Raw genomic sequence first — 14,890 nt, forward strand, 5'->3', positions numbered from 1 at the left:
GTACAGTACCAGTTCCCGGTGCCCCGGTTGCGCCCTCCGCGGCTGGTCCTGGGCCCCGCCCCCTGCCTGCCCACTTTCTGCAGCGGCTGGCCCTCACGCGTCAATTGGCTCTGTCCGTGCACCGTCTAGCCTTGAGCGGGGCTCCCATTGGCCCGAGAGTGTCCCGTGACCGGGGAGACCCAGGGGGGCGGTGGGGGTGGGGAAGAGCGCAGCGAAAACAAAGATGGCGGCCGCCCTGGGGTCGGTGGCCGCGGCTGCTGCGGGGTGGCGCGCGGACCAGACTCCCTGAGGCAGGGACAGAGGGAGTGGGGTTGCGGGGTCGCGGCGGCGGCGAGGGGGCGGCGGCGGCGCGCGGCGCCTCTAACCTCTAGCCGCGGGAGCGCGCCCGCACCCGCCCGCCGGGCCGGCCGGCAGCGATGTCCAGCGCGGAGGAGGCCGGCGGAGGAGGTCCGGCTACGGGGTCTGCCGGCGCCGTGCCCGCTGGGGCCGGGCCCGGGGCGGCCGCGGGGCCGCCGGCGGCGGCGGCGCTGGGCGAAGCGGCAGGGCCTGGGCTCCCAGACGAGGTGGGCCTGGCTGGCGCCCGGCAGCTACAGGAGGTAGCCGGCGACCCTGACGCACCGCCCAAGAAGCGGCTGCGGGCGGCCGAGGCAGCTGAGGTGGCGGCGGCGGGCAGCGGGAAGCTGGAGGAGCGGCTCTACTCGGTTCTGTGCTGCACCGTCTGCCTGGACTTGCCTAAGGCCTCCGTGTACCAGGTAGGGCCGCCGGCCCGATCCGGCCGGCGCCCCGGGCACCGCGTCCCCTTGGAGGCCAGGCCCGAGCCCCGGGGCCCAGCAGTCGGGACTCCGGCGTCTCTTCAGAAGCTCTTCATTCTTCTCCTCTCAGGATTTTATTTCCTGCTCCGAACCCCTTTCTGACTTGTTCTGACTCCCCTCATTTTACGGTCTGACTCTGCTATTTTCTGTCTAGATGGTGCTTCTCTTTTCAGCTCCTTGTTTCGCCTTCTCTGCACTGCCCGGCCCACCCTCCCAAGCTCTCGCCAGAGAAAGCTGGTGACAGATGCCCACGCCCCTCCCCCACTTCGGCGCTTGCTTCCCGCATTCTTGAGCTACCTCTTCACTCAAGGGCTCCTCTGTTCTTTCAGCTGCTGCCCCGTGCAGGGTGCTGGCTCCTAGTCCGCTTAGCACAGAACCTGTCCTTAGGCTCTCTCTGTAGTCCTCCTCCCTCATGAGTGGAAGAACCCTCTTGGCCTTCTTTCTTTCTGGAAGAACACTGAGAAGGGAGCGCCTCTTTTCCTTCCCCTCCTCCTCGCTTCCCCTCACTCCTGGACTGGGTGAACCACCCGCATCAGGGCCTACAGTCTGGGTCCCCCGGTCTGACCCCCGCGCCTTGTGGACATGCTGTGCCTCAGGGGAGGCTCCCCAGCCCGGCCTGCCTCACCCACACCAGGCCTGGCTTCCTAGGCTACCGGCGCTCCAGGTCTGTCCATCCCACCTTCAGTGTGGCTGTTGTCAGAGTCCTTAGGCAGTTCAGGGCCGTTCTCAAGGAGACCTGGTTCGGGTGGCTCTTAACCATGTGCCATGTAGCACATAGCAGCAGGGACCACACCCTGGCCGCAGAGTTTGTGTACGAGGTCCTGCCTTCTGTGTCCATATGTCTCTCTCTACCTCAATCCCCTCACTTCCCCACCCCCTCCCCTCCGAGTCCCTTTGAGGAATGAAACAGCTTTCTTGTCACTTCTCTTTGCACTACAGGTGTTGGGCTTAGCTGATAGGGCCTTATCCACCTGCTTCTCCTCAGCCTGGAGGCTGTGGGCAAGAGGGCCATTTTTGTAGTAAGCCACGCGGAGCTAATGTGGGTTGCCATTTCCCCAGCATCCGGATCTCCAGATCCTTGCTGCTGTGCTAGGAGGTTGCTTGGGCGGACCTTGGCCTGCCAGTGATGGGAAGAAAAGGCATTGGTGATGAAGTGGGTCCAGGTCTCTACCCAGCTTCCTGGACTTTGGGAAGCTCTGGCCAGAGGCGGTAGGTTGGGACTGCTGTGGGTCTTCTGGCCTAGGGCCAACTCGGGGAGTGAGTCTCAGCCTTGGGGGTGCTCCTCAGGACATGTCCTCTCTCTGGCCCCTTCTCCCTTGCCCAGGATCTTTTGATCCTCCCAGGTGGGAGAACTTCCTTGGGCCTCGAGTGAGAGCCCAGGAAGCCAAGCCAATGGGTGGAGTGCCCCAGGAGAATTTGAAGGTCTCTTCATCTCCCCTCCACTGAGTGGGTTGGAGCTGGACCTGGCATGATGATAGGCCACAGGGTGCTGGCTCCTGGTCCCCTTAGCACAGAAAGCTGCAGCTCTGCCTGTGGCCAGAGATGTTGGGGACCAGGTCTCTGAGCTCGGCTGGTTCCAGCTGGCCTGCACAGTGCTGTGAGCTGACATCTGTGATGCGGAGAGAAGGGGCCGAGGCGGCACTGACCAAGGCACTGACTGGGCTCTGCCTGCGGCTTCCCTGAGAACATGCTCGCAGAGCAAGGAGAGCCCACAGACGCTGGGCTCCGGCTCTGGCACTGGACCCCACGCAAAGCCCGTTCTTCCCAGTGACACTTGGCCTGGTTGGGGTGGTTTTCTTCTCACCACAAGAGGCCTGGAGAAAGTCCCAGCACACAGGATCAGTGGGAGAGCCCTTGGCTCTAGAGGGGCTCATGGGAGCCCTGCCCTGGTTAGAACTCACTGTGGCTGCCAGAGGGTCTGCTGTGGGAATGTGGGCTTGGAACAGGTCTGGTGCTGAAGCTGGAGTGGGAGGAGCCCAAGAGAGGGGTGGAAGAAGAAGGGAAGGCTTCTTGGTGGCCTGCTGCTGTGTGCAGCATCTCATTTCACCCTCACAGTGAGCCTGCATGGGGATATTGAGGGTGGGAGTCCAGATCGGCCTGGTCAGCACCAGTACTGGGTTTGCTCTTGGGAGGATCTGGGTGCCACATGCTGCCTTGAAACACTGGGTCCAGAGTCATTGCTGGCCACCATCTGTGGGCCAGGACTCAGCCTCTTCCCTCTGCTGTCCTTCCCTGGGGAGCTGTGTTGACTGGCCATTGGCAGTGAGCTAGTTTGGGCCACATTTGCCTGACCCCCTGTAGACCCATGGCTCAGGGCAGGCAGTAGCCAGGCTGTGCCTCTGAGGGCTGTCTCAGATGGTGTCCCTGTGTGCTGCACCTGGCACTGGGGCATAGGGACAACTCTGTGAGCCTCGCACTGGCTGGGTGCTTGGTCACGCAAGAGCTTGCACTCTGGCCATCAGACCCCACCCATCTCTGTTTTACTGGGGAAGCCTCGATGGCCACCAGAGCTCACCTTGGGCAGACATGGGTGGATCGGGTGGGGTTGTCCACCTGCTCTCGAGTCTGAGCCCTCGGCCCCACAGGGCTGGCTCTCCTGGCACATCACGCCACATGCTTGGGTCAGGAGACCTGCTTGGGCCTCAGACCACAGACAGCAGTGAGGCACACGGCTCTCTCGTCATGGACTGCGTCAGGTCAGGTCAAGGCCAGAGCAGGTACAGCAGGTGCTGGCTTTGATGTCCTCATTATGTGGGTGTTAGGTGTGTCCTTGGTGACTGGCCTGACAAGGTATGTGGCCACTTTCCATAGTTGCAGGCAGGCACCTGGCATGGGGGGTAGCAGGGCTGCAGGAGCTGCTCCTTGTGGCGGTGGATGATCGGAAACTCCAGTCAGCACTCGCTCTGGATGCAGCCGTGTGGTGACAGCCACAGGACCCTCTACCCAAAGAGCGCCTTCTCTGGACAAACAGCTTCGGAGGTGCCTGGAGTGTGGCAGCTGAGGCCTGATCCCTGACCTCCCTCCTGGGTCTCCCCCTGCCCTTCACACAAGGCCCAACTCATCCTCTGTCCGGTCCTGCTGAGTTCAGCTGAGGCCCTGAGCCTTGGGGTGGTGTCTGGACGGAGGGGCTGCACAGCTCTCCCTTCCTCACCAGCTCTCAGCCAGAGAAGCTCCCTGGGAACCTTTTTGGGGAAAAGGAGCCTCTGGGATGTGGCCCCAACTGACCCTCTGACCCCAGTGCTTCCGACTCCTGGCCTCAGACCTGGGCCTGTTCCTCCCTCCTGCACCCCCGTCTGCCTGGGTGTCCTTCCGGCTGATCCTCATGGGTCCTGCTGAGCAACACCCCCTGCTGGGACTGCCCCCTTCCTGCTATAGGAGGCCAGGGCACTTGCACCTGTCTGCACTGTGTGACAGTTGGGTATGTCCTCCCACCCCGAAGGCCTCCTGTCTTTGCCAGAACACAGCTCAGGTTCTGGCCCAAGGGGCCTGTTAGCTGATTGGCAATCACATTAGGAAGGGGCCCAGAAGCAGTGTTCGCTCCCTCTCTGCCCAGGAGCCGGTGGGTATGGCACAGGCCTCAGGCACAAGGCACACCTTCTCAGCAGCTGTTGGCAGGCCTGGGGCTGTGTGCGCTGTTCCAAGTGAGTCTCAGTGGGTGCGCCTTGCCCCACGGCCTGGGATCCTCCTCGGCCCCTGTCCTGCTCTCAGGCTGCAGATGGCTCCTGCTCTGAGGTAAGAGAGGTGGCAGAGAGGAGCTTTGAAGGCACACCTGCCTAGGTGTCCGAAGTCAGGGCAGAGAAGGGGGTTTTGGCCTCTGGCTAGACGGGAAGTTGGGTGTTCGTGGTGGTTTGTCCTTTGGATTAACTTGTGATCCAGGCAGCACGTACATTTGGGGTGAAGAGCTTGGCTCTGTGAGAGGGACAGATTCCTGCCTGAGTCCTGGCTGTCAGGGTGGTGGGACTTCAGGAGCCACTGGCCCAGTGCTGCAGACTGTGCATGAATGTGGCTTTCATCGGAAGAGCTCACACACTGCACGGTCCCTCCCAGGCCCCTTGATTGAAGAGGTGGAGGACACCTTGGGCTGAGCACATGGGGTGCCTGAGGCCCTGCTGGGCCTGCTGAGGGGGACCTGCAGCTGGGCTGAGTGGCACTTGTTTGCTCGGGGCCTTTGGCTGTGGCTGCTCCTGTGGGACTGAGGCTTCCTCTAGAGGGAAAGAGTATAGTATGGGGGTGGGGGGAGCAGCATTTCAGGCCACCGTGCACCACAGGCCTGAAAGAAGGTCCAAAAGGCCTGTTGACCATGGGTGTGATTCGGGGAAGTTGGGGGGAGGGATTTTCTAGGACCTGCTTAAGTCCCAGGGTCAGGGCTCCTCCTCATGAGTCCAGATGGTCTGTTTAGCCCCCCTTGGCCCAGGCAGAGGCCCTGGCCTGTGCAGCCTTGATGCAGTGAGCCGTCTGTGGTCAGGCAGGGTGGGGCTGTCCCAGCTCTGCTGCATGACGACCACTGTGGGGCGGGGTGCGTTCTGCACCCATCGTGTGCTGAGGACTGCGCCACATGGCTTCTTCCGCATGTGACAAGGCCGGTCCTGTCCTGGTGCCTTTTGTGCCTGAGGACACGGAGGCCCAGAGAGGGAAGTGACCAGCCCAAGGCCATGCTGCCACTGACCTTGGGCCAGGGTCTGAACCAGTGTCTGTCCTTGGAGGGCCTGGGACCCTGGGCTGTGGGTCCCCTCTTCTTTCCTCTTCCTGCCACCTGGGACTTCCCAGTGAGAGGTGGGAAGGCAGCCCGGCCTGGGCGCTGCAGGATCTGCTTCTTGGGACACCCAGGATCTCAAGGGCTTTGCTGTAGCATGTCAGGTGGGGCCCTTGGAACTTTCCTGGCTGGTACTGTCGATCAGAGGCTTGGCCTGTGGCCAGCACTGTGAAAAGTCCTCTGGGGCCTGGCTTCGGGGGCAGGTGCAGTCCAATCCATCTGTCGCAGAGACTAAGTCTCTGCAACCCTGTAGCCTGACCTGTCTGCAGAACTGGGGAGGCCTGGGTGACGGGGAACATGGTGACTGCCCTGCTGGAGTCATACCACCTGGGCTGGGTGTTGGCTGGGCCTGGGCCAGCCGCCTGGTGCCCACCAGAGCATCCCCTGGGTAGCAGCTAGTGATAGGCTGGCTGAATGTGGGTGTGGGCTGGTCCCTTGGGGGACCAGCAGCTCTAGGAGCATCTGGCTGGCTTGCCATGTCCTGCCTCACAGCCGAGCTGATGGAGTAAAAGAGCACTGAGCCCGTGCCTTCCCCGGTGGAGCTGCCACATCACTTGAGCCTTCCTGGGTCTGCAGGCTCTGGGAGGAAGGGGCTGGGGGCCCACCCAGGAGCTCAGGTGCTCTTGTACCTCCCTTCTTGGACCAAAGGACAGGCCTGCCTGGAGGGGCCATGCTGGGAGGTAGGCCAGTCACACCTGGCCACATTGAGGATCCCCCCCAGAAACTCCCAAGACCATCCTGAGTCTCCTCCTCAGGCCTGCACCCTGATTGGGCCCCCAGTGACAGAAAAGCAGCTGGGCGTGGGCCCCACGCGGTGCTCTCTCTGCCAGACTCCTCAGCAAGGGGTGGTTCTGGGCCTCGAGAGGTGTGGGCCCAGGCCTCAGGGTCTCCATGTTGGTGTCCTGTGGGGCTTCACTGAGCCTGGGGCTTTGAGGCCGAGCCTGAACTTTCTTACCATGAACAAGTGGCCAGGTGGTGGCTTCCCTCCCTGCCCCTGGAGGCTGTGTCAGTCCTCTTCCTGACACTGTGGCGCAGTGAGGACTCCCGGGTCTGCCAGCTCGGGCCCCGCCAGGGCAGCATACAGTGGCACATGTTCCTCTCCCCACGTTTCCCTACTCACTGCCTCTCAGGGTCTCACTGACTCCTGGAGGGTGGGCAGAACAGACTGCTTCTCCACCCTGCTCCTCTTGCATGGGGCCCACGTCGCCTCCTGACCGCTCCAGGGACCAGCGCATGTCCAGAGCTGGGGCTGGCCAGGCCTGCCCCTCCAGCCTGTGCCCAGCCGACTCCCCATCATCCTACACATTCTAATGCTTGGCCTGCCTTAGAAATTGAGGTGTGAGTGCAGGTAATCTGTGGTGTATGTGTGGAGTGGATTCTGCAAAGGAGGCCTTTGTCCCCACTCTTGGTGTCCCCATTGCCGGTCCTTAGCATGTAGGTCTCATCACTCCTCAGCTCAGGGTACATAGACCCCTGAAGCAATGGGGCGGCAGCTGGTATTTGCCTGGGACCCTGCACATGTGGGCAAGGCCTGGCGACAGCCCATGAACCTTTGCCAGGCTGCCCCCACTCTCAAAGGGACCTGGACCCCAGTGGAATCCTGTGGCCAGTGGCTTTCTGGAGGTTTGCCACAGCTGGTGTGCCTAGGCCAGCTGCCACCTGCACTAGCCAGCCATTGGCTGCCCACGGTTCTCTGGGCTTTGTGCGACCACCACCCCTGCCCCTGCTCGTCTGCCCCTGAGCCAGGCCTGGGAGGAGCTGTGTTTGCCCCAAGGAGACGCTCTCTCTGCTCAACTCTTTTACTGTTTAATTGATTTTAGAGAGAAAAAACGGCCATTTGTTATTACACACATTTATGCATTCATTGGTTGATTCTTGTATGTGTCCTGACTGGGAATGGAACCCATAACCTTGGTATATGACGACAACACTCCAACCAACTCAGCTGCTGGCCAAAGTTCGGCTCTAGTCTTTACTCATGTACCTCTTGGCTCCTTTGTGGGTCTCTCCTCCCCCAACGCTGAGCCCCTGTGGGAGGCCCGCAGCCCACAGGCACTCTCCATGGTACCATATGGGAGCTCAGGTGGTGTGTGCGGGCCCAGTGAGAGACAAGGACAGGAGCTGAACTGGCGGCCTGCCGTCCATAGGCAGACTCCCAGCAGGAAGGGCAGGCTGGTGATAGGCAGTGTCTGGGCCTCCGATCTTCAGGTTCAGAAAGGGGTGGAGGCCTGGCTCTTTGTGACCCAGGCAACCACGTATCCACCTGCCTCTCCCCCTCCCTGCCCTGTGCCCGCCTCCCCTTGGCATGTGCTGCCCATGGACCCTTGTCCCAGGCCAACTAGGTCTCCCCACTTGCACTGGCCCTGCGGGAAGCTGTCCTCACTGGGTGGGTGGCAGCTGCCTTCTCACCTGTGCTGGTAGGGGAGGGGAGGGGCTGGCCCCCAACATGAGCGGCCCTTCTGAAGGCCAGGGAGAAGGCACATCTGCTATGGCCCCAGGAGCAGTGTCTGCTGCCCCCCTCACAGCTGCTAGTTTAGTCCTGCTGCCAAGAATCCAAGTTCTTGTGGGCATCCCAAAATCAGGGCCCGTGGGCACTCAGGACTGTTTCCAACCCCTGGGATGAGAGAGGGCTAGGCTCCCAGCTGCACTGTGGCCAGTTGCCACTGGCAGGCTTGCCTCAGTGAAGAAGCATCACCTCTGCAAGCTGCGGCCCCACCCCCACCCTCCAGACAGCTCACACAGGAGCCCAGCTGCCTGTGTCCAAGCAGGGCTCCTGGCAAGAGGCCTGTCCCTCCTGAGTGGTGTCCCTCTCTGCACTAAGCACCTGCATCCTGGCACCTCTGGTCACGGCAGCCCCTCCTGCAGCAAGAGCCCCTCAGGGCGGCCTGGCCCAGCCCTGGCTGGGGCCGGCGGGCGGCGCGTGCGTGTGTGCGAGTCCTGCAGGTCTGTGAGCTTCATCTCCCTTTCCTTCTCCGCAGTGCACTAACGGTCACTTGATGTGCGCTGGCTGTTTTATCCACCTACTAGCAGATGCCCGGCTGAAGGAGGAGCAGGCCACGTGCCCCAACTGCCGCTGTGAGATCAGTAAGAGTCTCTGCTGCCGCAACCTGGCCGTGGAAAAGGCCGTGAGCGAGCTGCCCTCTGAGTGTGGCTTCTGCCTGCGCCAGTTTCCCCGCTCCCTGCTGGAGAGGCACCAGAAGGAGGAATGCCAAGACAGGTAACCGCCTGAGCTGGAGGCCCCTGGTGCAGGCAAGGCCGCAGCATGCAGCACACACCGGCTGGTCCTTGTTGCCTGGGTCTCAGGTTCTGTATACACAGCCCTTGGATGACCTTGCAGGGCTGAGCCAGCATGAAGCTGCTGAGGGTCCAGGCCCTACAGTGGGTTGGGCATGCAGCCCACAAACGGTGGGGGCCTTGCCTCTGCACACAGTGGTTGTCTTGTCTGCATATCACCCTGGCTCTCCAGGGTTCTCTGGCTATGTGGTGGCCTCTTAAAGGCTGTCCTTGGTGTCCCTGGGCTCAGGAGAGAATAGCCAGCTCAGGACCTCTGAGACCTCAGTGAGAGTCTCTCTTGGCACCCCAGCTACTCCGCTGTCCCTGGCAGCTGAGCCCAGGTCCTGAGCCTTGCCCAGAGTGAAGCTGTGCAGGGTCCAGGACTGTGGTCAGCAGCCACTGTTTCCAAGCAGGACAGAGACCCCACAGCAGTGAGTGGGCTGGCTGGCGCACTCACAGCTCGTGCAACTCCTCCCCTCCACTCACATATTTTGGCCTCTCCCTGGGGGCAGCACACACCAAGTGTGTTCTTCAGGGAGTGGCTCATGAATGAGCAGGGCTGAGTGGAGGTGTGGGCCCCAGGCCGTGACCACGGTGCCCTGCCCCCCAGGGTGACCCAGTGCAAGTACAAGCGAATCGGCTGCCCGTGGCACGGCCCCTTCCACGAGTTGACCGTGCACGAGGCCGCCTGTGCCCACCCTACCAAGACGGGCAACGAGCTGATGGAGATCCTGGACGAGATGGACCAGAGTCACCGTAAGGAGATGCAGCTCTACAACAGCATCTTCAGCTTGCTGAGCTTCGAGAAGATCGGCTACACAGGTGAGGCGCCCACCGCCCACAGCCTGCCACAGAGCCTGGGGGCCGGCAGCTGGGAGCCTGGGGAGCAGTGGGCTCTGAGCATTGGGCACAGGCTGTGCTAGGCGGCTGGGCTCTGGACAAGCTCCTGGTGAATTGGGGGACAGCTTGGGGGGGAAGATGGCCCAGAAACTGAGCAGGGGAGGGGCTGGGGCAATACCTCAGGGGCACCTGCATGGCTCTCACAGAGGCCTCTCCCACCCATCTTCCCCCACCCAACCCAGGCCTGCCACCTCAGCAAGGTGGCGTCCTCACTGCATGGGGCCGTACAGCCTTAGCACAGTCAGTCTGAGCCAAAGGTGGGTGTGTCTCCGGGGGGGGGGGTGTCCAGGAGCCAGTGGCCAGCCCTGCAGAGCCAAAGGCAAGAAGAAATGTCATCACCTTGGGTCCCGCCTGTGGGTGTGAGGCTGCAGTGGCCACAGACCTCCTGAGGCCAGCAAGAAGATGCTCAGGGCCAGGGCTCCAGAACAAGCTGAGGGTGCCGAGCTCAAAATACAGAGCTGGGAGTGGACGCCCAGGGACAGGCAGGCTGGACTGCATCCAGACCCCCTGGATCATGTGGGCTCTCCTGGCCACTGCCTTGGACGTGCCGGCAGGAGAAGCCAGGCCAGAGCCTGGTCTAGACACTGAACAGCCAGAAGCACCTGCTGATGCCAAGGCCGTTCAGGTAGACTCCAGTCCTCCACTGCCCAACCCACGCCGGGCGCCGCCTCAGCACGCCGAGGGCTGTCACTAGCAGCCAGCCCCACCGTGCTGCCTGGACCGGGCCTGGCTTAGTGTGAGCCTGCACAGGCTTGAGAGGCTGAGGGCCCCAGGGCTCGGTTAGTTACAGCCTCAGTTCCCCTGGTGGGCGCTGTGGCACAAACAGTCCAGGCCAGGCCTCTGTGCCTGGGCGGCCAAGGCATCCTGACTTGGGCGTTGACAGGGCAGGGAGCCCATCCACGCAGGAAGGACTGACCACCTCTGTGGAGGGACAAGCCAGCCTTGGGCGTGGGCCGTGCTGAGGACTGACAGCAGAGCCCAGCAGTGGGCCGCACACCAGCGCTCGACTCTGGCCGGATGCCGTGCACCGGCCTGCCTGCCTGCTGACTTTCTGGCAGCTGTGTATGGAACCAATAAAGTGCACTGTTCTCAGAACTGCATCCTGTCTGTGTGTCTGCTTACCCACGGCCCTGGGGCGGGCGGATGGGGGCCAGGGGGGAGGCCAGGGGTCGGGCTGGCTGCCCACTTCGCAGCCTCTGGACTCCCTGCCGCTAACGCGTGTCACTTCTGTTTGTAGTTCTTTTCCCAAAGCTTATGTGTGCCTCCATTTGCCATAATTGCCTTTGGTTTGCCTTGTGACAAGTAGAGCACCTGTGTTCACCCGGTAAGTTGCCTTCCTCCCCGGCTGAGCCTGTGTTCTCAGCTGGTGGGAAGGCGCCACCACTGTCCTGGCCCACCCTGACTGCCGGCTCTTTCCGGCCTGTCTGTCTCCACAGAGGTCCAGTTCCGGCCATACCGCACAGACGACTTCATCACACGCCTGTACTATGAGACGCCGCGGTTCACAGTGCTGAACCAGACGTGGGTTCTGAAGGCACGCGTGAATGACTCCGAACGCAACCCCAACCTGTCCTGCAAGCGCACGCTGTCCTTCCAGCTGCTCCTCAAGAGCAAGGTCACGGCACCCCTGGAGTGTTCCTTTCTGCTGCTCAAGGGCCCCTACGACGACGTGAAGATCAGCCCCATCATCTACCACTTCGTCTTCACCAACGAAAGCAACGAGACGGACTACGTGCCGCTGCCCATCGTGGACTCCGTGGAGTGCAACAAGCTGCTGGCCGCCAAGAACATCAATCTGCGGCTCTTCCTGTTCCAGATCCAGAAGTAGGCGCCTGCGGCGCTGCCCACACCTGCTCAGCCACGGCTTCGAAGTGCTGTCTGACCATTTCAGTGGAGGAGGAGGAGGAGGAACAGATGCGAACACTGGGGAAGTCTGCATGCATGTGTGAAGGTGTGAGTGCTCACCACCTCGCCCTCTGCCCCTGTCCAGGGCACCGAAGCTGGTCCAGGGACACCAAGAGGAGAACACAGCAGACCTGCCAGCCCCTGTCCCTCAGCAGGGCGCCCCACCTGCCCTGGGCCACACACAGCTCCTAGGCCAGGCTCACAGGGCGCTGGCTTCAGACAGCATATTTGATTGCAATTAAAAAGGCACCCTTGTTTCCTACTTGCTGTTTTGTTCAAGGGTAAGGCGTGGCTATGATTGGACAGTGTGGGAGCTTTGGTTTGGCCTGGGGGTCAGAGCCTGCTTGTCCTTCACTGTGCCCCCTGGGAGACACTTGGAGGTGCTGCCCCTTCTGCGATGGGCCCCAGCAGGGAAGTGAGCAGGATCAGGGGTCTTGCAGCATCCTCAGCACATCTCCCAGCTGCTCCAGGGAGGCAGGACTTGGTCACCTGGGCTTAGCTGGCGTTTCGGAATGCAGGGTGAAATTCTGTCTCTTCCCAGGAAATAAATGAAACTCTTCACAGGCTCCTCTATAAGTTACGCAAATTTAGTGATAGAGAATCTGTTTTCTGTGACCAGGCTGTGAGGAAAGCTCTGGGGGTGGCTAGCAGTGGCCCAGCCTGGCTGGGTAAGGGCCAGAGTAGGCCAGCTGCAGGTCCTGTACTGGGGAGGTCGGTGCCTGGGCAGCATGGTTTCTCACTAGAGAGATGTGACCCCTTTCTAGCCTCACATTTGCTGTCCTTCAAGGCCTCAGTGAGTGTGCCAGTAAGGGGGCCTCAGCGAAAGGAGCACTGTCTGGAAGACCCTGGGACCCTCGGAGCTACTGGAGACCTTGTCCCCACCACCCTTTCTCAGGAGACATGGCTCTTCCATGATAGCTTTTTGTAGCTTCAGTACCAAAGAACTCTTTCCTTTGACCCTGGCCAGGCCCACCCCATGCCTCAGAGCAGCCCCATTGCCCTGGCCCTGCAGGGCTTAGTGGGCGGTGTGGCCATGGCCTGGCCTCGCCCTGGGCTTCCTCCTTCCTGCCAGGGTGGCTCCCCGAGCTACTGTAAGGAGTCTGGCTTCCTGCTCCAAGCCCAGGATACAGGGCTCTGGGGGATTCCCCTCCTTCAAGGCCAATGGCCTGGCCACTGAGGGAACCAGGAGGCAGTGTTGGGTTTTCTACCCTCTACAAAGATCCCACCACAGTGCCCCTTCAGTCTCAACCCAGTTGGGAGTCCCATTGCCCTCGGCTGACCCCCCTGCCTAGTGGACGCAGAGGATGACATGCAGGTAGATGCATGCCAGGTGTCCTGTGTATAGGAGATGGTGCTGTGTCCCTGCATCTTGGCCTCTCTTGGGGCCTGACACCCTCTCTGTAGTTTCTGGATTTCCAGGAGATGGCTTGGTGAGGGGTCCAGGCAGGGCAAGGATTGTCGGGCCCACAGGTGTCTGGGTGGGTTGTGGGGATGTCCACTGGGTGGATGGCCCCAGTGGCTCTACTGGACGGTGTGTGGGGGGGGGGCATGGTGGGACATGGCAGATTTCTGTGTGCAGGTGAAAGTACATGGCTGCCAGACAGGACCGGGCAGTCCTGGGGCAAACAGCCGTGTGTGGGTGGCAGGAGGCTCTGCCGCACTGTGGGGTCTTCCAGCCCACACTTCCCACACTGAGGGTATGTGGGGAGAGGGACCGGGCTAACCGGCCCTCCCTGTTGGGGACCCGGGTGTGCGCCTGGGGTGCCCAAAAGGACTGCCCATATGTCCCAGCCCTGTGATGGCCACCTTACACCTTAGGGCAGCCTGGTACCCTGGGGGATCCTAGCCCCCACGGAGTTGCTGCAAACCTTGTGGTGGGTTGCTGGGCTATTGGTTTGCAGACAACAGTGGTCTGTCTCCAGGAACCCCTGCCACCTTGGCATCCAGACCTGGAGCTGGTGGGGGTGCCACCTCTACTGAGGTGGGTGAGGCCTGGGGGCACCCAAGCCGGCCCTGTCCCCTTTCTCAACCCCATGCACTGTGAACACTGCATCCTCAGTTCACCCAGAGTGAGATATTTACAAAAATAATAAACATTTTTTAAAGAGTGGTTGGAGAGGTGTTTTTGCCACTGTTGGAAATGACTTACGTGTCACTTTTGTGGTCTGAGTTCTCTTCGAATATTATTTGTATGTGACTGTAGTTTAAAAAGAATTCCAAACCATGTTTGTCTGTTTCTTCATGAGAAGAGAGGCTCAAGGGTGGGCTTCCCTGGGCTCTGCAGGCCTCTAGCCAGGCTCAGCTTCTGCCCCTGCCAGCTCCCAGCCTGTGAATTCCCCATCTGCAGCCTTCAGCCCCTGCTCAGCACCGACTCCTGTAAACACCTGGATCATCAGTGGGGAAACTGAGGCACAGAGCAGCTGGGTCCTCCCGGAAGGGGAATGGGGCCCCCAGGGCTTGGCTGCCCCGAGAATGCAGGTGCTGCGGGGAAGGGAAGCCAGGTCCTGTCCCCGAAGCAGCTCTGAGACTGTGCCCTCCACCTTCAGCCTGTTCAGCTGAGCCAGCCTGCTTCAGGGCCTCGCTGCCCAGCCGGCCGGTTGGGGTCTCACTCCTCGGGGTGGAGGGGGTGGTCAAAGGGCCCAGCCGCTCGCCTCCTGCTGCTCTGTGGCCGGGCCCTGGGCAGCCTTTCTCGGGCCAAAGGACCCATCTTCCCCGCACGTCACTCCCTCTCTAATAGACCTTGGCGTCCACCCACTGCCCGAGGCTTTGACCCCACTGGGTGTCTTGATTTCCCTAGAAAATAAAAACGTCCATCTCCCACTCCTTCCTTCCAGGCCTCCTCTGGGGCCTTAGGGCGCTGGCCGTGGCTCTGGTGCCCTGGGCTAGGCGTGCCGCGAGAGCGGGGCCGAGGGCCCTTGGCGCGGCAGGCGCGGGCACTCGAGTCCGGGGGCTGGGGGTGCCACGCAGGAGAGGCGGGCTCCGCGCTTGGGGCCAGACCCCAATCTTGCCGCCTCTCGCAGCAGAGGGTGGGCCTGCGGCTCGAACGGAAAACCTCCCCCTCCCCTGGCAGCACTGGCTTCGAGTCCCCAGGCGGGACGGACCACAGGTACGTCGAGAGCTCTAGCAGGCGTGATTTCGGTTCCCTTCCTGCACAACGGCAGTACGCTCCTCAGGAAAAGTCGCGCCCGCGGGTAGGTTGGGTGAGTGTGGGGGTCAGCGGCGGTACGGGCCGGGAGCTGCCGCGAGG

At 61.7% G+C, this 14,890-nt stretch overlaps 1 protein-coding gene across 1 annotated transcript; it reads left to right on the forward strand.

Annotated features, from left to right (window-relative positions):
* Positions 1–193: 193 nt before the first annotated feature.
* Positions 194–11,905, forward strand: ZFTRAF1 (zinc finger TRAF-type containing 1). The gene is made up of 4 exons (XM_037166572.2): positions 194–752; positions 8,544–8,782; positions 9,449–9,660; positions 11,175–11,905. The coding sequence occupies exons 1-4, from the start codon at positions 417–419 to the stop codon at positions 11,564–11,566; spliced, it is 1,179 nt and encodes a 392-aa protein (XP_037022467.1). The 5' UTR covers positions 194–416; the 3' UTR covers positions 11,567–11,905.
* Positions 11,906–14,890: the final 2,985 nt, after the last annotated feature.

This window comes from Artibeus jamaicensis, unplaced genomic scaffold (genome assembly GCF_021234435.1).
Source record: "Artibeus jamaicensis isolate MK-2021 breed Jamaican fruit bat unplaced genomic scaffold, CSHL_Jam_final scaffold_916, whole genome shotgun sequence".
NCBI lineage: Eukaryota > Metazoa > Chordata > Mammalia > Chiroptera > Phyllostomidae > Artibeus > Artibeus jamaicensis.